We start from the raw sequence: 24,063 nt of genomic DNA, 5'->3' as shown, positions 1-24,063 counted from the left end.
ATTGAATTTTTTTTGGCCACTGTAACATTACACACAGTTTGAACAATAACACCATGTTTGAAGTGACTTTTTGGCGTACCACTCGACGGCACCTGGTGGTACCCGTTCCACAGTTTAGGAATGGCTGACATTGACTGTTCATCACTCTGAGAACAGACTTCCAAGGAAATATCTCCGCTTAGGTGAATGGTGAGAGCACGTAATTGGTATGTAAGGAATTTCATAGTTAGAGCTGGCTGGTCCGTGTCACATGTTAAAGCATATTTACTTAATTGAGCTTGATGGACCGTTTAGCATTCCCGCCACATCCTTCTTGCCAGCCATCAGCGGCCGAGCTGACAATAATAACACTCGCCGTGTTCCTTTGAATAATAATGGCCGCCCGATAATTTGTTGCACGCGAGAGTGTATCAGAACTGTGTAAGTGAGGATTATGTTCGCTACACAAATGGGTTTGATTCGATTTTATGGTGAGCAGGATTAGGCGCAAACTACACCAATCACGTACTCTATGTGCATTTTCGATCAAGATCTGGTTAAAAAAATTACATTTTTGCAGTCGACTTGTTTTGGTTTAAAGTGGTGCAGTTACCAAGCACATCCAGCAGATGGCGCTGCAATAAACTGTATACACAGTCTTGTGTGTTAGGACTTCTACTGTTGAGTTTATGCCAGTTATCATGAATAACAACGACATAAAATAACAATTATTTACTTGTAATTGAGTGTATGACTCTGACTTTCAAAGCAGTATTATGCAAGGTGGTGTTATCATTAATAACCGGTGAGAGGAACGACGGCGGAAAAGAACAATTCTAGTCTAGGGCTGTACTTTTGTAATATTTTTTTTTCAACATGTTCTTTGTGGTATACATTTTTCAGCATCTCCCTTGCTGGATTATGTAAGGCAGCGTTATTATTAATAACTGGTGGGAGGAACATTGTCATAAAATAACTATTCTGGTCCAGTCATTTTGGGTTTATACCTCTAACACTAGGACTGTACTTTTGTAGTATATATTTTTTCAGGGTCTACTATGCAGCATTATGAAAGGCAACGTTATCATTAATAACTGGTGGGAGGAACGATGGCGTAAAAATAACTATTCTAGTCTAGTAATTTTGACTTTGACTTTGACTTGGAATACAGTACTAGGACTGTACTTTTGTGGTATACATTTTTCAGCATCTCCCTTGCTGGATTATGTAAGGCAGCGTTATTATTAATAACTGGTGGGACGAACATTGTCATAAAATAACTATTCTGGTCCAGTCATTGTGGGTTTATACCTCGAACACTAGGACTGTACTTTTGTAGTATATATTTTTTTAGGGTCTATTATGCCACAATATGCAAGGCAGCGTTATCATTAATAACTGGTGAGAGGAACGATGGCGTAGAATAACTATACTAGTCTAGTAATTTTGAGTTTCTACCTGCAATACTAGGACTGTACTTTTGTAGTATAATTCTTTCAGCGTCTACTTTGCAGCATCATGAAAGGCAACGTCATCATTAATAACTGGTGGGAGGAACGATACCACAAAATAAAAATTTTAGTCTAGTAACTTTGGTGTTGTAATACTTGGACTTTACTTCTGTAGTATATTTATTTAAGCCTCTCCTTTGCCGCATTATGCAATGCGGTGTTATTGTTAATAACTGGTGGGAGGAACAATGGTGTAAAATAACTATACTAGTCTAGTAATTTTTAGTTTCTACTTGCAATACTAGCACTGCACTTTTCTTGTATACATTTTTCAGCATCTCCCTTGCAAGATTATGTAAGGCAGCGTTATTATTAATAACTAGTGGGAAGAACATTGTCATAAAACAACTATTCTGGTCTAGTAATTTTGGGTTTATACCTCTAACACTAGGATTGTACTTTTGTAGTATATATTTTTTTAGGGTCTACTATGCCGCAATATGCAATGCAGCGTTATCATTAATAACTGGTGAGAGGAACGATGGCGTAGAATAACTATTCTAGTCTAGTAATTTTGACTTTGACTTTGACTTGGAATACAGTACTAGGACTGTACTTTTGTGGTATACATTTTTCAGCATCTCCCTTGCTGGATTATGGTTGGCAGCGTTATTATTAATAACTGGTGGGAGGAACATTGTCATAAAACAACTATTCTGGTCTAGTAATTTTGGGTTTATACCTCTAACACTAGGATTGTACTTTTGTAGTATATATTTTTTTAGGGTCTACTATGCCGCAATATGCAATGCAGCGTTATCATTAATAACTGGTGAGAGGAACAATGGCGTAGAATAACTATTCTAGTCTAGTAATTTTGACTTTGACTTTGACTTGGAATACAGTACTAGGACTGTACTTTTGTGGTATACATTTTTCAGCATCTCCCTTGCTGGATTATGTAAGGCAGCGTTATTATTAATAACTGGTGGGAGGAACATTGTCATAAAATAACTATTCTGGTCCAGTCATTGTGGGTTTATACCTCGAACACTAGGACTGTACTTTTGTAGTATATATTTTTTTAGGGTCTATTATGCCACAATATGCAAGGCAGCGTTATCATTAATAACTGGTGAGAGGAACGATGGCGTAGAATAACTATACTAGTCTAGTAATTTTGAGTTTCTACCTGCAATACTAGGACTGTACTTTTGTAGTATAATTCTTTCAGCGTCTACTTTGCAGCATCATGAAAGGCAACGTCATCATTAATAACTGGTGGGAGGAACGATACCACAAAATAAAAATTTTAGTCTAGTAACTTTGGTGTTGTAATACTTGGACTTTACTTCTGTAGTATATTTTTTTAAGCCTCTCCTTTGCCGCATTATGCAATGCGGTGTTATTGTTAATAACTGGTGGGAGGAACAATGGTGTAAAATAACTAAACTAGTCTAGTAATTTTTAGTTTCTACTTGCAATACTAGCACTGCACTTTTCTTGTATACATTTTTCAGCATCTCCCTTGCAAGATTATGTAAGGCAGCGTTATTATTAATAACTGGTGGGAAGAACATTGTTATAAAACAACTATTCTGGTCTAGTAATTTTGGGTTTATACCTCTAACACTGGGATTGTACTTTTGTAGTATATATTTTTTTAGGGTCTACTATGCCGCAATATGCAATGCAGCGTTATCATTAATAACTGGTGAGAGGAACGATGGCGTAGAATAACTATTCTAGTCTAGTAATTTTGACTTTGACTTTGACTTGGAATACAGTACTAGGACTGTACTTTTGTGGTATACATTTTTCAGCATCTCCCTTGCTGGATTATGGTTGGCAGCGTTATTATTAATAACTGGTGGGAGGAACATTGTCATAAAACAACTATTCTGGTCTAGTAATTTTGGGTTTATACCTCTCACACTAGGATTGTACTTTTTGTAGTATATATTTTTTTAGGGTCTACTATGCCGCAATATGCAATGCAGCGTTATCATTAATAACTGGTGAGAGGAACGATGGCACAGAATAACTATTCTAGTCTAGTAATTTTGACTTTGACTTTGACTTGGAATACAGTACTAGGACTGTACTTTTGTGGAATACATTTTTCAGCATCTCCCTTGCTGGATTATGTAAGGCAGCGTTATTATTAATAACTGGTGGGAGAAACATTGTCATAAAATAACTATTCTGGTCCAGTCATTTTGGGTTTATACCTCTAACACTAGGACTGTACTTTTGTAGTATATATTTTTTTAGGGTCTACTATGCCACAATATGCAAGGCAGCGTTATCATTAAAAACTGGTGAGAGGAACGATGGCGTAGAATAACTATACTAGTCTAGTAATTTTGAGTTTCTACCTGCAATACTAGGACTGTACTTTTGTAGTATAATTCTTTCAGCGTCTACTTTGCAGCATCATGAAAGGCAATGTCATCATTAATAACTGGTGACAGGAACGATACCACAAGATACAAATTTTAGTCTAGTAACTTTTGTGTTGTAATACTCGGACTTTACTTTTGTAGTATATTTTTTTAAGCCTCTCCTTTGCCGCATTATGCAATGCGGTGTTATTTTTAATAACTGGTGGGAGGAACGATGGCATGAAATAACTATACTAGTCTAGTAATTTTGAGTTTCTACTTGCAATAGTAGCACTGTACTTTTGTTGTATACATTTTTCAGCATCTCCCTTGCAAGATTATGTAAGGCAGCTTTATTATTAATAACTGGTGGGAGGAACGATGTCATAAATGACTATTCTGGTCTAGTAATTTTGGTTTTATACCTCTACCACTAGGACTGTACTTTTGTAGTACGGTATATATTTTTTTAGGGTCTACTATGCCACAATATGCAAGGCAGCGTTATCATTAATAACTGGTGAGAGGAACGATGGCATAAAAGAACTATACTAATCTAGTAATTTTGAGTTTCTACTTGCAATACTAGAACTGTACTTTTGTAGTATAATTCTTCCAGCGTCTACTTTGCAGCATTATGAAAGGCAATGTCATCATTAATAACTGGTGACAGGAACGATACCACAAAATACAAATTTTAGTCTAGTAACTTTGGTGTTGTAATACTCGGACTTTACTTTTGTAGTATATTTTCTTAAGCCTCTCCTTTGCCGCATTATGCAATGCGGTGTTATTGTTAATAACTGGTGGGAGGAACGATGGCGTAAAAAAATTATACTAGTCTAGTAATTTTCAGTTTCTACTTGCAATACTAGCAATGTACTTTTCTTGTACACATTTTTCAGCATCTCCCTTGCAAGATTATGTAAGGCAGCGTTATTATTAATAACTGGTGGGAGGAACATTGTCATAAAACAACTATTCTGGTCTAGTAATTTTGGGTTTATACCTCTAACACTAGGATTGTACTTTTGTAGTATATATTTTTTTAGGGTCTACTATGCCACAATATGCAATGCAGCGTTATCATTAATACCTGGTGAGAGGAACGATGGCGTAGAATAACTATACTAGTCTAGTAATTTTGAGTTTCTACTTGCAATACTACAACTGTACTTTTGTAGTATAATTTTTTCAGCGTCTACTTTGCAGCATTAAGAAAGGCAACGTCATCATTAATAACTGGTGGGAGGAACGATACCACAAAATAAACATTTTAGTGTAGTAACTTTGGTGTTGTAATACTCAGACTTTACTTTTGTAGTATATTTTTTTAAGCCTCTCCTTTCCCGCATTATGGAATGCGGTGTTATTGTTAATAACTGGTGGGAGGAACGATGGCGTAAACAAACTATACTAGCCTAGTAATTTTGAGTTTCTATTTGCAATAGTAGGACTGTACTTTTGTAGTATAATTTTTTCAGTGTCTTTTTCGTTGTTTTTGCAGCATTATGAACGGCAGCGTCATCATTAATAACTGGTGGGAGGAATGATACCACAAAATAACTATTCTAGTCTAGTAACTTTGGTGTTTTAATAATGCGACTGTACTTTTGGAGTATATTTTTTTTAACCATTTGGATTGACAGACCTAGGTGGTAGTTCGTCCCGTTAAGAAGGGGAACCGGAGGGTGTGTTCCAATTATTGTGGGATTACACCCCTCAGCCTTCTTGGTAAGGTCTGTTCAGGTGTACTAGAGAGCAGGCTACGCCTGATAATCCAACCTCGGTGTGGAGGGGGCGTGGCCTGCGGGTCTGCCGCGAAGCGGGGTGTTGCCAGGACCAGCCTCGAAGACAGCGACAGGTTCGTAGATGGCCCAGGTGGACCTTGTTATCTAATCACCTGTCGCCTTTATTAGCAGCAGCCGTGATGAGACGAGTAGTTGGAGTTGGAGTTGCTGCTGGGCAGACGCAGAAAGAATTGTTGCTGGGAAGCAAAAGGCTCGCACCTCGTGAGAACGAAATAAAACAGTGTTATACCCTGAATTCCTGGCAGTGTGTGGTGGTGTGGAGAACCCACTAGAGGGCAACCTCTACACTCCGATTTAGGAGGAGCCGTGTCGTTTTTGTCCTGGTTGTGGAACTGTGGACCAGCTCTATACTCTCGGCAGGGTGCTTGAGGGGTGCATGGGAGTTTGCCCGACCAGTCAACATGTGCTTTGTGGACTTGAATAAGGCATTCGACTGTGTCGGGGAGTACTCAGAATATGGGGTATCGGACTGTCTGATTATGGTGGTCGACTCCCTGTATGATGTACGGTGTCAGAGCTTGGTCCGCATTGCCGGCAGTAAGTCGGACCTGTTTTCACTAAGGGTTGCCCTTTGTCACCAAATCTGTTCATAACTTTTAAGGACAGAATTACTAGGCACAGTCAGGGTGTTGTTGGGATCCGGTTTGGTGGTTGCAGGATTAGGTCTCTACTGTTTGCAGATGATGTGGTCCTGATGGCCTCAACTGGCCAGGATCTTCAGCTCTCACTGGATCGGTTCACAGCCAAGTGTGAAGCGACTGGGATGAGAATCAGCACCTCCGAGTCCTAGTCCATGGTTCCGCCCGTAAAAGGGTGGAGTGCAATTACCGGGTTGGGAAAAAAAATATTGCCCCAAGTGGAGGAGTTGAAGTACACGAGTGAGGGAAGAGTGGAACGTGAGATTGACAGGCGGATCGGTGCGGCTTCTGCGGTAATGCGGACACTGCATCGATTCGTTGTGGTAAAGAAGGAGCTGAGCCGGAAGGCAAAGCTCTCAATTTACCGGTTGATGTACGTTCCCATCCTCACCTACGGTCATGAGCTTTGGGTTTTGACCGAAAGGACAAGATCACTGGTACAAGCGGCCGAAATTAGTTTCTTCCGTTGGGTGGTGCGCCTCTCCCTTTAGAGATAGGATAAGAAGCTCAGTCATCCAGGAGGAGCCAAAGTAAAGCCGCTGCTCCTCCACATCGAGAGGAGCCATATGAGGTGGTTCGAGCATCTGGTTCAGGATTCCCCCAGGACTCCTCCATGGGGAGGCGTTTAGGGCACGTCCGACCGGTAGGTGGCCACGGAAGACCCAGGACACGTTGGATAGACTTTCTTTTCCAAGATGGCGCCGCTGTAGTGGCTGCTGTTGACAGGAGCTCTGTGCTCTTTGTCATCCTTTTGAGTTCCTGATATTTCCCTCTTGTTTTCATGTGGGTTTTTTTGCCTTTTGGTTCGGGACCCTTTGGGACTGTGTAACAAGGGGTGGCACTTTCGGGACTTCTGCTGTGGTTTTTGTGAACTTCTGGATCTGCCTCCCGGGAGCCTTTTGGCCATGGAGATGAGCTGCTGGGTCTCTGCCACACCAGAGTCCGTTTGGAGAGACTGGAGGAGATGCGGATGAAGAGACAGGGCTGCGGAGCTGGCGCAGAGCGCCTGGACGGACAAGCTTCACAGTGTTTTGGCTGAATGAGCGGGTATCGGACGCCTCGGTCTCCTTAGACGCATCCTTGCTCCTGGGAGCCTTTTGGCCATGGAGACCAGCTGCTGGGTCTCTGCCACACCAGAGTCCATTTGGAGAGACTGGAGGAGATGCGGATGAAAGCAGGGCTGCGGAGCTGGCGCCGACCGCCGGGACGGACAAGCTTCACAGTGTTTTGGCTGAATAAGCGGGTATCGGACGCCTCGGTCTCCTTAGACGCATCCTTGCTCCTGAGAGCCTTTTGGCCATGGAGACCAGCTGCTGGGTCTCTGCCACACCAGAGTCCATTTGGAGAGACTGGAGGAGATGCGGATGAAGAGACAGGGCTGCGGAGCTGCCGCCGACCGCCGGGACGGACAAGCTTCACAGTGTTTTTGCTGAATAAGCGGGTATCGGACGCCTCGGTCTCCTTAGACGCATCCTTGCTCCTGGGAGCCTTTTGGCCATGGAGACCAGCTGCTGGGTCTCTGCTACACCAGAGTCCGTTTGGAGACACTGGAGGAGATGCGGATGAAGAGACAGGGCTGCGGAGCTGGCGCTGACCGCCGGGACGGACAAGCTTCACAGTGTTTTGGCTGAATAAGCGGGTATCGGACGCCTCGGTCTCCTTAGACGCATCCTTGCTCCTGGGAGCCTTTTGGCCATGGAGACCAGCTGCTGGGTCTCTGCTACACCAGAGTCCGTTTGGAGACGCTGGAGGAGATGCGGATGAAGAGACAGGGCTGCGGAGCTGGCGCTGACCGCCGGGACGGACAAGCATCACAGTTACTTGGTTAAATGAGCAGGTATCGGACACCTCGGTCTCCTTAGACACATCCTCGCTCTTTCATCTGGACTGGACACTGGCCGAGAGTTGGTGGGCAGCCGAGGGTAGAGTCGGCTCTCTTGGTTGCTTTGTTGGGTCTGCTCCTGTCTCTGGCCATGCTCCCCCCACCCCAGCAGACGATGGCGTGGAACACCACAGAGGCCACCACAGTGTATATGTTTTTTTGTTGTTGTTTTACTTATGTGGCTGTGTGTAGAAGTGGCTGGTTGCATCAGCTCTGCTCTTTTAATGTCTTTAATGTCCTTTGTGTGCTTTGATGTTTCCCTCGTACACACGTTTATGTGTGCTATGGCTATGAGTTTTTTTTCTTCCTTGGCCTAAATCTGGACCCCCTCTTCAGGGGCCCAGGCTTGGACTGAATATTTTATTTCCCACCACCCCCCAGACCCCCGTCCCCAGCGTTTACCTGTTTCTCACCTTTTTTGTAAGGAACGCCGGACGTTGGCAGACCCGTCAGCGATCCTGTTCTGTCTCCCCGTAATGTTAGTCTGATCTTGAATGGGATTGCGCTGAAAATCTTAATTTCCCCTCTGGGATTATTAAAGTATTTCTGATTCTGATTTTGATAGACTGGCTGGCCTGGGATCGCCTCGGGATCCCCCAGGTGGAGCTGGACGAAGTGGCTGCGGAGAGGGAAGTCTGGTCTTGTCACCTTCGGCTGTTGCCCCCGCAACCCGACTTTGGATGAGCGGAAGAAGACGGACGAATGGATGGATAGTTGTGTTTCGTTTCAATCCTAGCTACTATTATTGTAAGTGAAATTATGTTAGTATGTTAGTATGTGCTTTTAAATATTTAGGATTTTTAATTGATGACCACTTGAGTTTTAAGGAGCACATTCAGTATGTTGTAAAAAAACTGAAACTTTTACTGGGATTTTATTATAGAAACAAGTCTTGCTTTTCTTTTACTGTGAAACAGAAATTGGTGGAAACAACCTTCTTACCTGTTATTGACTATGGAGATGTGTTGTACATGAATGCTACTGCTGGTTGTCTCCACAAGCTGGATAGTGTGTACCACGGTGCACTGAGATTTATCACCAACTGCGCTCCCCTTACTCACCATTGCGTATTATACTCAATGGTTAACTGGACATCTTTATGTGCTCGACGCCTCAATCATTGGTATGTTTTCATCTACAAAACCATTCTGGGTATCACTCCATCTTATCTGTCTTGTCTTTTAACAAAGAAACAAGGAAGTCACAATCTTCGTTCAATGAATGTTCTGCAATTTGTCGTCCCCAAAGTAAGAACTGAACTGGGCAAAAAAGCATTTAGGTTTTCAGCAGCGAAGGCTTGGAATAACCTACAATCAAATATTAAACTTCAAACCCTTGTTACGTTGAATGAGTTTAAAGCTTCTGTGAAAGGACTGCAGTCTACCTTGTCTGTATGCACATGTGTTATGTGAGCAAGTTTTAATGTCGTAAGTGTGATGTTTTATGTATTTGTTTACTGTTTTTAATGTAACCTTGCTGCTGCCCTCTTGGCCAGGTCTCCCTTGGAAAAGAGATCTTTGATCTCAATGGGATTTTACCTGGTTAAATAAAGGCTAATAAATAATAAATAAAAAGTGAATATGAAATCCTAATTCTAAAGGTTGAGCAGGTTTCCAAGCTTCTGTCATGTCCTCCAAGAAAAGCGTCTTTTCACAGCCGGTTAGTCAGTGGATGTCACTTTGTGGGTCATGCTGGTTCTGGTCGAGTGTGACGGGCGTCTCACACAGCAGGTCATCTTCCAGCGAAGAGCTATGTTCAAAGTTGATAAAGTTTGGGATGTTGAAGTGGGACAAGAATACATAGTCTCTGTCTGGTGTCCGCTCATCTACTATCCCAACGCCTGGGTCCTCTTCATCTATAGCTTCAGGGGAGATACTCCCCGCTTTTGGTGACCCCGTCTGCTTCTCTTCGGGATTCTGCCTCCTCTTACTCTCTTCAGCCTCACTGATGTAGAAATCGAAGTAGGAGCGGGACTCTGGCAGGAAGGGACGACAAAAGGCTTTGTGGTTGTCATCTCTTGGTGCACCTATGTCCACGAGACCGCTCCGTGGACCATGGATGTTTTCAAAGTCTGGATTCCTGGCAAGGAACAAAGAAAACGTGACAACATTTTTAAGCCACATCTGTTTTAGCAATGCTTCAATTACAAACCCCGTTTCCATATGAGTTGGGAAATTGTGTTAGATGTAAATATAAACAGAATACAATGATTTGCAAATCCTTTTCAACCCATATTCAATTGAATGTACCACAAAGACAACATATTTGATGTTCAAACTCATAAACTTTTTTTTTTTTTTTGCAAATAATAATTAACTTAGAATTTCATGGCTGTAACACGTGCCAAAGTAGTTGGGAAAGGGGCATTTTTACCACTGTGTTACATGGCCTTTCCTTTTAACAACACTCAGTAAACGTTTGGGAACTGAGGAGACACATTTTTTAAGCTTCTCAGGTGGAATTCTTTCCCATTCTTGCTTGATGTACAGCTTAAGTTGTTCAACAGTCCGGGGGTCTCCGTTGTGCTATTTTAGGCTTCGTATTGCGCCACACATTTTCAATGGGAGACAGGTCTGGACTACAGGCAGGCCAGTCTAGTACCCGCACTCTTTTACTATGAAGCCACGTTGATGTAACACGTGGCTTGGCATTGTCTTGCTGAAATAAGCAGGGGCGTCCATGGTAACGTTGCTTGGATGGCAACATATGTTGCTCCAAAAGCTGTATGTACCTTTCAGCATTAATGGCGCCTTCACAGATGTGTAAGTTACCCATGTCTTGGGCACTAATACACCCCCATACCATCACACATGCTGGCTTTTCAACTTTTGTGCTTATAACAATCCGGATGGTTCTTTTCCTCTTTGGTCCGGAGGACACAACGTCCACAGTTTCCAAAAACAATTTGAAATGTGGACTCGTCAGACCACAGAACACTTTTCCATTTTGCATCAGTCCATCTTAGATGATCTCGGGCCCAGCGAAGCTGGTGGCGTTTCTGGTGTTGTTGATAAATGGCTTTGGCTTTGCATAGTAGAGATTTAACTTGCACTTACAGATGTAGCGACCAACTGTAGTTACTGACAGTGGTTTTCTGAAGTGTTCCTGAGCCCATGTGGTGATATCCTTTACACACTGATGTCGATTTTTGATGCAGTATGCCTGAGGGATCCAAGGTCACAGGCATTGCTGCTTACATGCAGTGATTTCTCCAGATTCTCTGAACCTTTTGATGATATTACGGAGCGTAGATGGTGAAATCCCTAAATTCCTTGCAATAGCTTGTTGAGAAATGTTGTTCTTAAACTGTTGGACAATTTGCTCACGCATTTGTTCACAAAGTGGTGACCCTCGCCCCATCCTTGTTTGTGAATGACTGAGCATTTCATGCAAGCTGCTTTTATACCCAATCATGGCACCCACCTGTTCCCAATTAGCCTGTTCACCTGTGGGATGTTCCAAATAAGTGTTTGATGAGCATTACTCAACGTTCTCAGTCTTTTTTGCCACTTGTGCCAGCTTTTTTAAAACATGTTGCAGGCATTAAATTCCAAATGTTTTCCAGTTTGAATTTTAACTATCTTGTCTTTGCTGTCTATTCAATTGAATATATATATATATATATATATAGATTGAAAATGATTAGCAAATCATTGTATTCTGTTTTTATTTACTATTCACACAACATGCCAACTTCACTGGTTTTGGGTTTTGCAATTAATTTTACACTTCAATACTATAGTGGTTTAATAACCATTTTTTTAATCACAAAAATATTTTTTGTCGTTTGTTATTGTTCACAAACTTAGGATATAAGAGCACTATTGACTTTGTTATACTAGTTGTATGTAATAAAAGGTAACAAGGAATCATTAGAATATTTAACCGAATAACTGTGATAAAAATGTCATCATTTATCGATCTTGAAAATTTGAAGTATCAGTATCAGTAGTGGGTTGACCATTTCTGCCCCTGTAACTACTTGATATTGGATTGATACTCCAATTTGGAGTATCAATCAATCAATCAATCAATGTTTATTTATATAGCCCTAAATCACAAGTGTCTCAAAGGGCTGTACAAGCCACAACGACATCGTCGGTACAGAGCCCACATAAGGGTAAGGAAAAACTCACCCCAGTGGGACGTCAATGTGAATGACTATGAGAAACCTTGGAGAGGACCGCATATGTGGGTAACCCCCCCTCCCCCCTCTAGGGGAGACCGAAAGCAATGGATGTCGAGTGGGTCTGACATAATATTGTTAAAGTCCAACACATCAGCGAAAGTAACACCCACAACTAATGTCAAGTATCCAAACAACAGATGAATAAGTGTTTATTACATTTTAACAGAAGTGTGGAAAGATCCTATTTACAACAGAAAGCAACCAGCTATTAACAGTAAATTAGCAAAAAGATTATTTCGGGAATATACACCCCATTTGTCAGCAGCCAAATTAGGAACCTTTGTAACCCGTTATTAAATGTTTTTTTATTGTAATTTAAAAAATATTAACATTATGAGACATTGCATACGGAAAGTATGCAATGTCTCACAATGTTAACTTCACTTTTTCCATGTTTTGTTATGTTACAGCCTTATTCCAAAATCAAATAAATTCATATTTATCCTCAAAATTCTGCAGACAATACCCCATAGTGACAATGTAAAAAGTATTTTATTTTTTTTAATTTTTTGCAAATGTATTACAACTATTGTTAAAGCCTCAAGTCTTTTTGAATACGATGCTACAAGCTTGGCACGCCTGTCTTTGGGCAGCTTCGCCCATTCCTCTTTGCAGCACCTATCAATCTCCATCAGGTTGGATGGGAGGCGTTAGTTTTCATCCAGAATGTCTCTGCATTTAGCTTAGTCAAGTCAGGGAGGCGATCACTCTGTCAGAGATGCAGCATTCCTCTGTGGAGAGAGGAGAACTTTACAGGTGGACAATCATTTCTGCAGCAATCCAACAATCAGGCCTTTATGGTACAGTGACAGAAGCCATTTCTTAGTAAAAAAAAGTTTGCTAAAATGCACCCGAAAGACTCTCAGACCATGGGAAACAAAATTCTCTGGTCTGATGAGACAAAGCTTGAACTCTATGGCGTGAATGCCAGGCATCATGTTTGGAGAAAACAAGGCACCGCTCATCACCAAGCTAATAGCATCCACAGTCAAGCATGGTCGTGGTAGCATCTTCTGTGGGGGTGTTTGTCAACAGCAGGAACTGGGAGACTCGTCAGAGACATCCTGGGGGAAAACTAACACTCCTCATCCAATCTGATGGAGCTTGGGAGGTTCTGCAAAGAGGAATTGGTGAAACTGCCCAAAGATAGGTGTGCAGAGCTTGTGGCATCATATTCAAAAAGGCTTGAGGCTGTAATTGTTTGCAAAGGTGCATCAACAAAGTATTGAGCATTGGGTATTTTTTTTAGTTTCCATCCATCCATCCATCCATCCATCTTCTTCCACTTATCCGAAGTCGGGTTGCGGGGGCAGCAGCCGAAGCAGAGAAGCCCAGACTTCCCTCCCCCCCAGCCACTTCGTCCAGCTCTTCCCGGGGGATCCCAAGGTGTTCCCAGGTCAGCCGGGAGACACAGTCTTCCCAACATGTCCTGGGTCTTCTCGTGGCCTCCTACCGGTCGGACGTTCCCTAAACACCTCCCGAGGGAGGCATCCGGGTGGCACCTTGACCAGATGCCCGAACCACCTCATCTGGCTCCTCTCCATGTGGAGGAGCAGCAGCTTTACTTTGAGCTCCTCCCGGATGGCAGAGCTTCTCACCCTATCTCTAAGGGAGAGCCCCGCCACCCGCCGGAGGAAATTCATTTCGGCCGCTTGTACCTGTGATCTTGTCCTTTCGGTCATAACCCAAAGCTCATGACCATAGGTGAGGATGAGAACGTAGATTGACCGGTAAATTGAGAGCTTTGCCTTCCGGCTCAGCTCCTTCTTCACCACAACGGATCGATCCACCTGTCGATCTCACGATCCACTCTTCCCTCACTTGTGAACAAGACTCCGAGATACTTGAACTCCTCCACTTGGGGCAAGATCTCCTACCCAACCCGGAGATGGCGCTCCACCCTTTTCCGGGCGAGAACCATGGACTCGGACTTGTAGGTGCGGATTCTCATCCCAGTCGCTTCACACTTGGCTGCGAACCGAACCAGTGAGAGCTGAAGATCCTGGCCAGATGAAGCCATCAGGACCACATCATCTGCAAAAAGCAGAGACCTAATCCTGCAGCCACCAAACCGGATCCCCTCAATGCGCCTAGAAATTCTGTCCATAAAAGTTATGAACAGAATCTGTGACAAAGGGCAGCCTTGGCGGAGTCCAACCCTCACTGGAAACGTGTCGGACTTACTGCGGGCAATGCGGACCAAGCTCTGACACTAAAGACACCGCACCGATCCGCCTGTCGATCTCATGATCCACTCTTCCCTCACTCATGAACAAGACTCCGAGGTACTTGAACTCCTCCACTTGGGGCGGGGTCTCCTGCCCCAACCCGGAGATGGCACTCCACCCTTTTCCGGGCGAGAACCATGGACTCGGACTTGTAGGTGCCGATTCTCATCCCAGTCGCTTCACACTCGGCTGCGAACCGAACCAGTGAGAGCTGAAGATCCTGGCCAGATGAAGCCATCAGGACCACATCATCTGCAAAAAGCAGAGACCTAAACCTGCAGCCACCAAACCGGATCCCCTCAACGCCCTGACTGCGCCTAGAAATTCTGTCCATAAAAGTTATGAACAGAATCGGTGACAAAGGGCAACCCTGGCGGAGTCCAACCCTCACTGGAAACGTGTCCGACTTACTGCCGGCAATGCGGACCAAGCTCTGACACTGAAGACACCGCACCGATCCGCCTGTCGATCTCACAATCCACTCTTCCCTCACTCGTGAACAAGACCCCGAGGTACTTGAACTCCTCCACTTTGGAAGACTATGTCTCCCGGCTGGCCTGGGAATGCCTCAGGATCCCCCCGGGAAGAGCTGGACAAAGTGGCTGGGGAGAGGGAAGTCTGGGCTTCCCTGCTTAGGCTGCTGCCCCCGCGGCCCGACCTCGGATAAGCGGAAGAAGATGGATGGATGGATGGATGAAATGAAACGTGTGTGGGGGGAGAGAGAAGTCTTTTTTTTTTTTTTTTTTTTTTTTTACTCACTCTTGGTGTGGCGCTCCCGTCTTGGTGAGCAGCAGGAGAAGAAAAAACATAAAAATAACAAACACTGCAAGTCCGATCCAGAATCCGATTACTATGGAGTCTACAATGAGAGGACATACATACATACATACGTATGTGAAGTATTGACTTGAAGATGAACACTAATTGCTTGCAGAAATCTTACATCTGTGCGCTTTGAGTCCTTCAAAAGACACGGGCTCCTCGTCGTAGTATTCATATTGCCACACGTAGTCGCTGCGCCGCGCACTGCTTTGGCTGCGGTTGTGCGAACTCATGTCATCCTTGAAGGCAGTCGACAAGATGACAATACATTCCAAATTATATGAAAAAGAAGGAGTTGATAAAAAAAATAACATAAAGTTTACCTTTCCCCTGTAGGATGTCCTCTGTGCTGAAAATCTTTTGGCTGGTAACGTTGGTGGAGTTAATGTGTAAAAATTCATAAAAACACAATATCCATAGGTAGAAATTAATCACGCCTTGCAAGTCCCCCGTCGGTCCGGTTAACGTGAGAGGTGAAGAAGGAGCTGCCTCTCGGTGTGCAAGCGTCGTGGCTCACTGATAGAAAAAGACCTGCAACAGCAACTCATGCCCTCTCTCGATGTGGGCGGGCAAAAGTGTGGAGGTATTATTGAAGCAGAATTATTTGCAAACCCGTATCTCAATCTGTGCGCGTGTAATCCAATTTGTGTACTAATACATCAATCAGATTGTGTGTATTCCTGTGTTTTAAGTCGTCTTAAGAACCCTCGATAGGCTGCCAAATTACCGTATTTTCCGGACTATACTACAAAGTACCAATGATTGTCACACACACACTAGGTGTGGTGAAATTTGTCCTCTGCATTTGACTCATCCCCTTGTTCACCCCTGGGAGGTGAGGGGAGCAGTGGGCAGCAGCGGTGGCCGCGCCCGGGAATCATTTTTGGTGATTTAACCCCCCAATTCCAACCCTTGATGCTGTGTGCCAAGCAGGGAGGTAATGGGTCCCATTTTTATAGTCTTTGGTATGACTCGGCCGGGGTTTGAACTCACAACCTACCGTCACCCTAACCGGTACTATACTATACCACTATACAAAACTCGACAGTGCGCCTTATAACCATACTTGCCAACCTTGAGACCTCCGATACCGGGAGGTGGTGGGTGGGGGGTGGTCGGGGGTGGGGCGAGGGCGTATTTGGGGGCGTGGGACGTGGTTGGGGGCGTGGTTAATAGGGCAGTATATTTACAGCTAGAATTCACCAACTCAAGTATTTCATATATATATATATATATATATATATATATATATATATATATATATATATATATATATATATATATATATATATATATATATATACATACATATATGAAATACTTGACTTTCAGTGAATTCTAGCTATATATATATATATATTTATTTTATTATACATATAAATAAAATAAATACTTGAATTTCAGTGTACCGGAGGCTATCCAGTAGATGGCAGTATTGTCCTGTTTAACTTCTCCGTTCATGACTGAGTATATCATTTCGGCCACCGTGTTCAATGGAGAAGTCTGTTCTACGAATTGTACAGGCAACATAATTACATACACCTTCCCCTTCGAACTGTCCTGGATGAACTGAAATTCTTGTTTCCATTCGTTTTGGAACTTGCAAGCGTATTTCTTCATCTTGGTCGTCGACGGCGTCGCCATGTCTGTAACTTCCTCGTTCTTCTGCTTCGTCTCCTTGTTGTGTGCGCAGTTGTGCACTCTACTCTCTAAAAGCTGTAGATGTTATGACGTCATTGGGCGGGCAAGCTGTTTATATTGTGGGAAAGCGGACCACATTGAGCTGGAGGGGGCGTGGCCTCCAGCTCCGGCTGAATACCGGGAGTTTGTCGGGAGAAAATTTCTGCCGGGAGGTTATCGGGAGAGGCGCTGAATACCGGGAGTCTCCCGGTAAAACCGGGAGGGTTGGCAAGTATGCTTATAACCCGGTGCGCCTAATGTACGGAATAATTCTGCTTTTTCTTACCAACCACGAAGCAATTTTATTTGGTACACGGTGTAACGATAAGTGTGACCAGTAGATGGCAGTCACACACAAGAGATATGTGTAGACTGCAATATGACTCAAGTAAACAACACCAACATTTTATATGTGCCATTGAAAATATAGAACATTACACACGGCGCTCAAAAATCTATCAAAATGTCTTAGTACGACTTTGGTAAGCTATGAAGCCGCACCGCTTGTTGGATTGTACTGTGCTTCAACATACAAGTATTATTATGGTGTGTTTTAGGCAAGACATATTATCTGGCGTTTTGTTTCGCAATATTATGCAAAAGCAACATTTCTTACCTTCTGGTACCTGCTGATGTGTATTTGGGATCTGCATAATTCCTGAAAATTTGCACACGTCCGCTTTTGTAGTCTGTGCCGACGCCGTAGTCGATAAGCTTCTTCTTCTTGTTATGGGACATTCATGCTCCTCTGTTGCCATTTCTAATATAAAGTAGTGTGAAGTTCTTACTTATATCTGTCAGTAAACTCACCATGAAAGCACTAAAACATACCGGTGTAGTGAGTTTACATTATTCACCCAAGGAACTTTAGTTATTAGAGAGTTCCAGTCGGACGTTTTTTCACGGGACACATTTCCTGTGTTATTGTTTCCGGATGAGGAGATGCTGCTCCGTTACTGATTGAAGTAAAGTCTGAATGTCATTAAAACAGTTAGCTCCATCTTTTGACACTTCTTCCACTCTCGTCCTTGCACGCTACACCGCTACAACAAAGATGACGGGGAAAAGACGCCGCCGAAGGTGAGCCACGTAAATAAGACCGCCCACAAAAAGGCGCATCCGGAATCGACTGTCAGAAAGCGGCTGGAAGATGATCTGTGACCAAAGAACCACCGTTACATGTTACGTAGACCACAAGGAAGTGTTTCACATTTAGAAAAAAAATCATAATAATATCAGTCCTTTAATGCACCCTATAATCCGGTGCGCCTTATATATGAAAAGGGACCAAAAATAGACCATTCATCGGCAGTGCGCCTTATAATCCTATAGTATATATATATATATTTTCCTATGGTACGGAAAATACGGTAGTCTACAGAACCCCTTAAGAGACAAATTAGTTTAAAGGCCTACTGAAAGCCACTACTACCGACCACGCAGTCTGATAGTTTATATATCAATGATGAAATCTTAACATTGCAACACATGCCAATACGGCCGGGTTAACTTATAAAGTGCAATTTAAAATTTCCCGCGAAACTTCCGGTTGAAAACGTCTATGTATGATGACGTATGCGCGTGACGTCAATCGTTGAAATGGAAGTATTCGGACACCATTGTATCCAATACAAAAAGCTCTGTTTTCATCGCAAAATTCCACAGTATTCTGGACATCTGTGTTGGTGAATCTTTTGCAATTTGTTTAATGAACAATGAAGACTGCAAAGAAGAAAGCTGTAGGTGGGATCGGTGTATTAGCGGCTGGCTGCAGCAACACAACCAGGAGGACTTTGACTTGGATAGCAGACGCGCTATCCGACGCTAGCCGCCGCTAGCCGCCGCTAGCCGCCGCTAGCCGCCGCTAGCCGCCGCTAGCCGCCGCTAGCCGCCGCTAGCCGCCGCTAGCCGCCGACCGCATCGATGATCGGGTGAAGTCCTTCGTCGCTCCGTCGATCGCTGGAACGCAGGTGGGCACGGGTGTTGATGAGCAGATGAGGGCTGGCTGGCGTAGGTGGATAGCTAATGTTTTTAGCATAGCTCTGTGAGGTCCCGTAGCTAAGTTAGCTTCAATGGCGTCGTTAGCAACAGCATTGTTAAGCTTCGCCAGGCTGGAAAGCATTAACCGTGTATTTACAGGTCCATGGTTTAATAGTATTGTTGATCTTCTGCCTATCCTTCCAGTCAGGGGTTTATTTCTTTTGTTTCTATCTGCAGTTAAGCACGATGCTATCACGTTAGCTCCGTAGCTAAAGTGCTTCGCCGATGTATTGTCGTGGAGATAAAAGTCACTGTGAATGTCCATTTCGCGTTCTCGACTCTCATTTTCAAGAGGATATAGTATCCGAGGTGGTTTAAAATACAAATCCGTGATCCACAATAGAAAAAGGAGAACGTGTGGAATCCAATGAGACCATGTACCTAAGTTACGGTCACAGCGAAAAAAGATACGTCCTGCACTGCACTCTAGTCCTTCACTCTCACGTTCCTCATCCACGAATCTTTCATCCTGGCTCAAATTAATGGGGAAATCGTCGCTTTCTCGGTCCGAATCGCTCTCGCTGCTGGTGTAAACAATGGGGAAATGTGAGGAGCCTTTCAACCTGTGACGTCACGCTACTTCCGGTACAGACAAGGCTTTTTTTTATCAGCGACCAAAAGTTGCGAACTTTATCGTCGATGTTCTCTACTAAATCCTTTCAGCAAAAATATGGCAATATCGCGAAATGATCAAGTATGACACATAGAATGGATCTGCTATCCCTGTTTAAATTTAAAAAAATCATTTCAGTAGGCCTTTAACAGTCTGTTTGTAACTTCCCCTTGCCTTTCCTCACGCTCACCACTAGTCGGCGCCTTACAGCCACTGATCATGGTATTCTGCGGTGGACAACGCTCGAACACTTTCTCAGAGCTGCCAAGTCACACAATTGAACCCTTTCTCACGCTACACTCCACACTTGACATTTCTCACGCTTTTATTCCCCATTCACTACACTATATTTTTTTCATAATAATAAACTTTGGTTTCCGCAGCTTGCCGTAGTTTAGAACTGGACAAATATTTTGACTCGGGTGCCACATTAAAATAAAAAAATGTGTCGGGGGGGACAATGTGTATGTGTGTATAAATTATATATACACATTTAGCTGTAAAAACCTGTTGTACAGTATGTGTGTTTGGGTCGTTTTTTTTCAGGAACACTAATACCAAAAGTCACAATGTCCGATAGAATTATAAAAAGGTTATGACAGACCACCACAAAAAAACGAAATTGAATTTTACAGTTTTTTTACTGAATGGGAGACCCGAAATGTATATTAAAATAAAGAAAGTGGGATTTACAATATTAACTATGAACAATAAAACACTGAATATTAACAACATATGAACGTCGCTCCTCTTTTACTTCTCAGACAAAGCAAAACACAATAAAAATGTACAAAAACAGCAAAATATGAATGCAAAGTGTAATAAACTGTTATGGTTACACAGAGGGAGATGACGGCTCAGACACCAGGCGGGTAGTGATGTTCAAAGATTTATTATATATATAGTAAATATATATATATATATATATATATATATATATATATATATATATATATATATATATATATATATTAACAAACAATACTACTAAACTATAGAATGGAGTGTGTGACCTAAATCCAAGAGTGTATGGTATAAGACTATGTGTGTAACTAAATGTTGTGTATTACCAATTGTTGAGGAGAGCGAGAGAAGCGGCAAGGTCTGTGTCCAGGCGAGGGTCGAGGATAGGGGCGAGGCAGCATAGTCCGTGTCCGAGCAGGGGTCGAGGAACGAGGGAGGCAGTCAGAATCCAGAGGGGAACGACAGGAGATCACGACGGGAAAACTCGGGAAAGCACTGTGGGAGATCAACAAAGGACATCAGACACGGAGGGAAACGCAGAGAGCAAAAGAGAGCATAAAGCTTGTGTCGGCTTACGGTACACAATAGTGAACTAAGTTCCCGCATGGATCCTTGGGTCCACTGGTCCTTTATACAGCTCCCTCTCATCAGGTCCAGGTGCGCTGATTTGTGATCGTCCGCAGGCTGTAATGTGCCCTGGCCGTGACATAAACACCTACAATATGATATATTATCACGTAAAAATCTGCTTCCGCATCTGTTCCTGACACATGCGTTTGGGACTGGCTGCTCTGAAAACAAACCCCGCCCACTCTGCTTTGTTCCTGGTCTGAGCTGCTGTGACGTAGATTACCGTAATAACTCCTATAACACCCAAAAGCGCAGATTTCGACCATTGAAATACTTTCTGTAGTTCAAGACTTACGGTCATTTAAAAACAGCACTGCACATCATAACGGCGGCGACAGTTTTGATGTTGAAGGTCTAAAACTAGGGATGTCCGATAATGGCTTTTTGCCGATATCCGATATTCCGATATTGTCCAACTCTTTAATTACCGATACCGATATCAACCGATACCGATACTGATATATACAGTTGTGGAATTAACACATTATTATGCCTAATTTGGACAACCAGGTATGGTGAAGATAAGGTCCTTTTTTTTTTAAATTAATAAAATAAAATAAGATAAATTAAAAACATTTTCTTGAATAAAAAAGAAAGTAAAACAATATAACATCAGTTACATAGAAACTAGTAATTAATGAAAATTAGTAAAATTAACTGTTAAAGGTTAGTACTATTAGTGGACCAGCAGCACGCACAATCATGTGTGCTTGCGGACTGTATCCCTTGCAGACTGTATTGATATATATTGATATATAATGTAGGAACCACAATATTAATAACAGAAGGAAGCAACCCTTTTGTGTGAATGAGTGTAAATGGGGGAGGGAGTTTTTTTGGGTTGGTGCACTAATTGTAAGTGTATCTTGTGTTTTTTATGTTGATTTAATAAAAAAAAAATTAAAAAAAACAAACAAAAAAAACCCGATACCGATAATAAAAAAACCGATACCGATAATTTCCGATATTACATTTTAAAGCATTTATCGGCCGATAATATCGGCCGGCCGATATTATCGGACATCTCTATCTAAAACATTTTGCCCATTTTGCCCAGGTCTGCAGTAGATCAAGTAACTCTGATTGATTGATCGAAATAACCAAGCCAAGACCAGGCCATCAATCCACTGTGCCTACATTTAACCAACCACGGACGACACTACGCAATTTAAACCAATCAGAAAGAATGTGAGGCGGGTCTTGGCGTCTCTCTTTGACACACATCAGCTGTACGTCGTGTCTGATTGGTTTAAATTGCGCGGTGTCTTCCGTGGTTGGTTAAATGTCGGGACACCTCATATTAGTGTTGTGCCGATACCAATATTTTGGTACTAAAATTATTTCGATACTTTTCGATACTTTTCTAGATAAAGGGGACCACAAAAAAATAGCATTACTGGCTTCATTTGAACAAAAAATCTTAGGGTACATTAAACATATGCTTGTGATTGCAAGTTTGTCCTTAAATAAAATAGTGAACATGCTAGACAACTTGTCTTTTAGTAGTAAATAAGTAAACAAAGGCTCCTAATTAGTCTGCTGACGTATGCAGTAACATATTGTAGTGGATTGTCTGAAGCTTAAACAGCAACGAAAGTGAGTTTAGTACAAAAGGTTTATGTACCCATAGTCAAAAAGTACAAAGTTGGATTGAGTTGCCCGTGCAGACAGACAAACGTCCTCCGGAGGACACAAGAATCAAGCAATCACCCGAAGCCCTTGTCACTTGGCCATTGTATCTGTTTCCCCATGCCTCAAGGTCCTGTTGTTTTCGACCTGTTTGTTCCGCAACATCCTTGAGTCCCTTAGTCATAATAGACAATCAAAACATTTTGTAGAACGGTCAGAGCGACTCCATATTCATCTTTTACCCACATCTGGTCCTTCAATGGTTTAGAATAGAAAATAATGAAACGAGCAGACATTCTTGACAGACACGAAATATAGTTCAAAGGTCAGAAATTCCACTACCTTATTGTGTCATTTTCCATTCTATTATTTTGTCAACATTATTAAGGACAAGTGGTAGAAAATGAATTATTAATCTACTTGTTCATTTACTGTTAATGTCTGCTTACTTTCTCTTTTAACATGTTCTATCTACACTTCTGTTAAAATGTAATAATCACTTATTCTTCTGTTATTTGATACTTTACATTAGTTTTGGGTGATACCACAAATGTATCGATCTGATACCAAGTAGTTACTGGATCATACATTGGTCATATTCAAAGTCCTCATGTGTCCAGGGACGTATTTCCTGAGTTTATAAACATAATATAAATGTAAACAAAACCAAAGAAGATTCTGTGATGCTAAAAAATATCGATGTAATCATAGTAGTATCAACTAGATACGCACCTGTACTTGGTATCATTACAGTGGATATTAGGTGTAAATCCACCAAGGGTGTTTGCTTACATTGTGACGCCGGTGAGCTACGGTGTGTAGTGAAGCATGTTTAGCTATTCCTCGTCCTGCAGGGATAATACTTGTAAGAAACGTACTTTATTTGTTGCCATGGAGGCGAGTATTAGTGATTTTCAGAGGCAATATAGTACCGAATAGGATTAATTAGTATCGTGGTACTATACTAATACCGGTATACCATACAACCCTACCTCAGATACACACACACAGATCGTGTAAACGCACGCACTCCTAACTTGGAGGAGCCAAACCACCTTCTTATATTCCTTCTTTCTCTGTCTGGGTGTGTGTTAATTCAGGACGGTACAACCTGACCATGTAAGGAGATGTTCATGTGTAAGTGACCGGAAAACAACCTCTGTATGTTGTAACTTAGAAGTTGACGTGAAGATAGACATGGAGTCTCTCCTCCAGGATGGAGCTATCACTTTTGCATTTCGAAGTCTGAATTTGTTGCCTCTTCTCGTGAGAGAGTTACCCCAGTCCGTATGTGAATGTCCAACTAAGGCTCCTTAATTTATTATAGGCTCAACCATTATTTA

The 24,063-nt window shown here is 42.5% G+C and overlaps 2 protein-coding genes across 2 annotated transcripts in view; one reads left to right on the top strand and one right to left on the bottom strand.

Annotated features, from left to right (window-relative positions):
• The first annotated feature begins 8,778 nt into the window (after nt 1-8,778).
• Nucleotides 8,779-24,063, top strand: part of LOC133640472 (protein ripply2-like) — a 42,494-nt gene continuing 27,209 nt past the window's right edge. The window contains exon 1 of the transcript XR_009824161.1: nt 8,779-8,892. The gene's annotated coding sequence lies outside the window, so the exon portion shown is untranslated. The remainder of the gene's footprint in view (nt 8,893-24,063) is intronic.
• LOC133640513 (melanocortin-2 receptor accessory protein 2-like) lies at nt 9,770-15,835 on the bottom strand. The gene is made up of 4 exons (XM_062033979.1): nt 15,708-15,835; nt 15,506-15,623; nt 15,322-15,421; nt 9,770-10,224 (listed from the first exon to the last, which is right to left on the bottom strand). Exons 1-4 carry the CDS (start codon nt 15,783-15,785, stop codon nt 9,810-9,812), a joined length of 711 nt encoding a protein of 236 aa, XP_061889963.1. The 5' UTR covers nt 15,786-15,835; the 3' UTR covers nt 9,770-9,809.

The sequence above is a fragment of the Entelurus aequoreus genome, linkage group LG23 (genome assembly GCF_033978785.1).
Source record: "Entelurus aequoreus isolate RoL-2023_Sb linkage group LG23, RoL_Eaeq_v1.1, whole genome shotgun sequence".
Classification (NCBI taxonomy): Eukaryota; Metazoa; Chordata; class Actinopteri; order Syngnathiformes; family Syngnathidae; genus Entelurus; species Entelurus aequoreus.
This window is presented reverse-complemented; position numbering and strand designations above follow the sequence as displayed.

What these genes read in the sequence shown, in the direction of transcription:
- LOC133640513 (XM_062033979.1), bottom strand. Translation starts at nt 15,785, where the DNA reads ATGAATTTTTACACATTAACTCCACCAACGTTACCAGCCAAAAGATTT. An exon ending in GGACATCCTACAGGGGAAAG is followed by an intron (nt 15,624 to 15,707) that starts GTAAACTTTATG and finishes ACTGCCTTCAAG; the next exon opens with GATGACATGAGTTCGCACAA. An exon ending in AGGACTCAAAGCGCACAGAT is followed by an intron (nt 15,422 to 15,505) that starts GTAAGATTTCTG and finishes CTCTCATTGTAG; the next exon opens with ACTCCATAGTAATCGGATTC.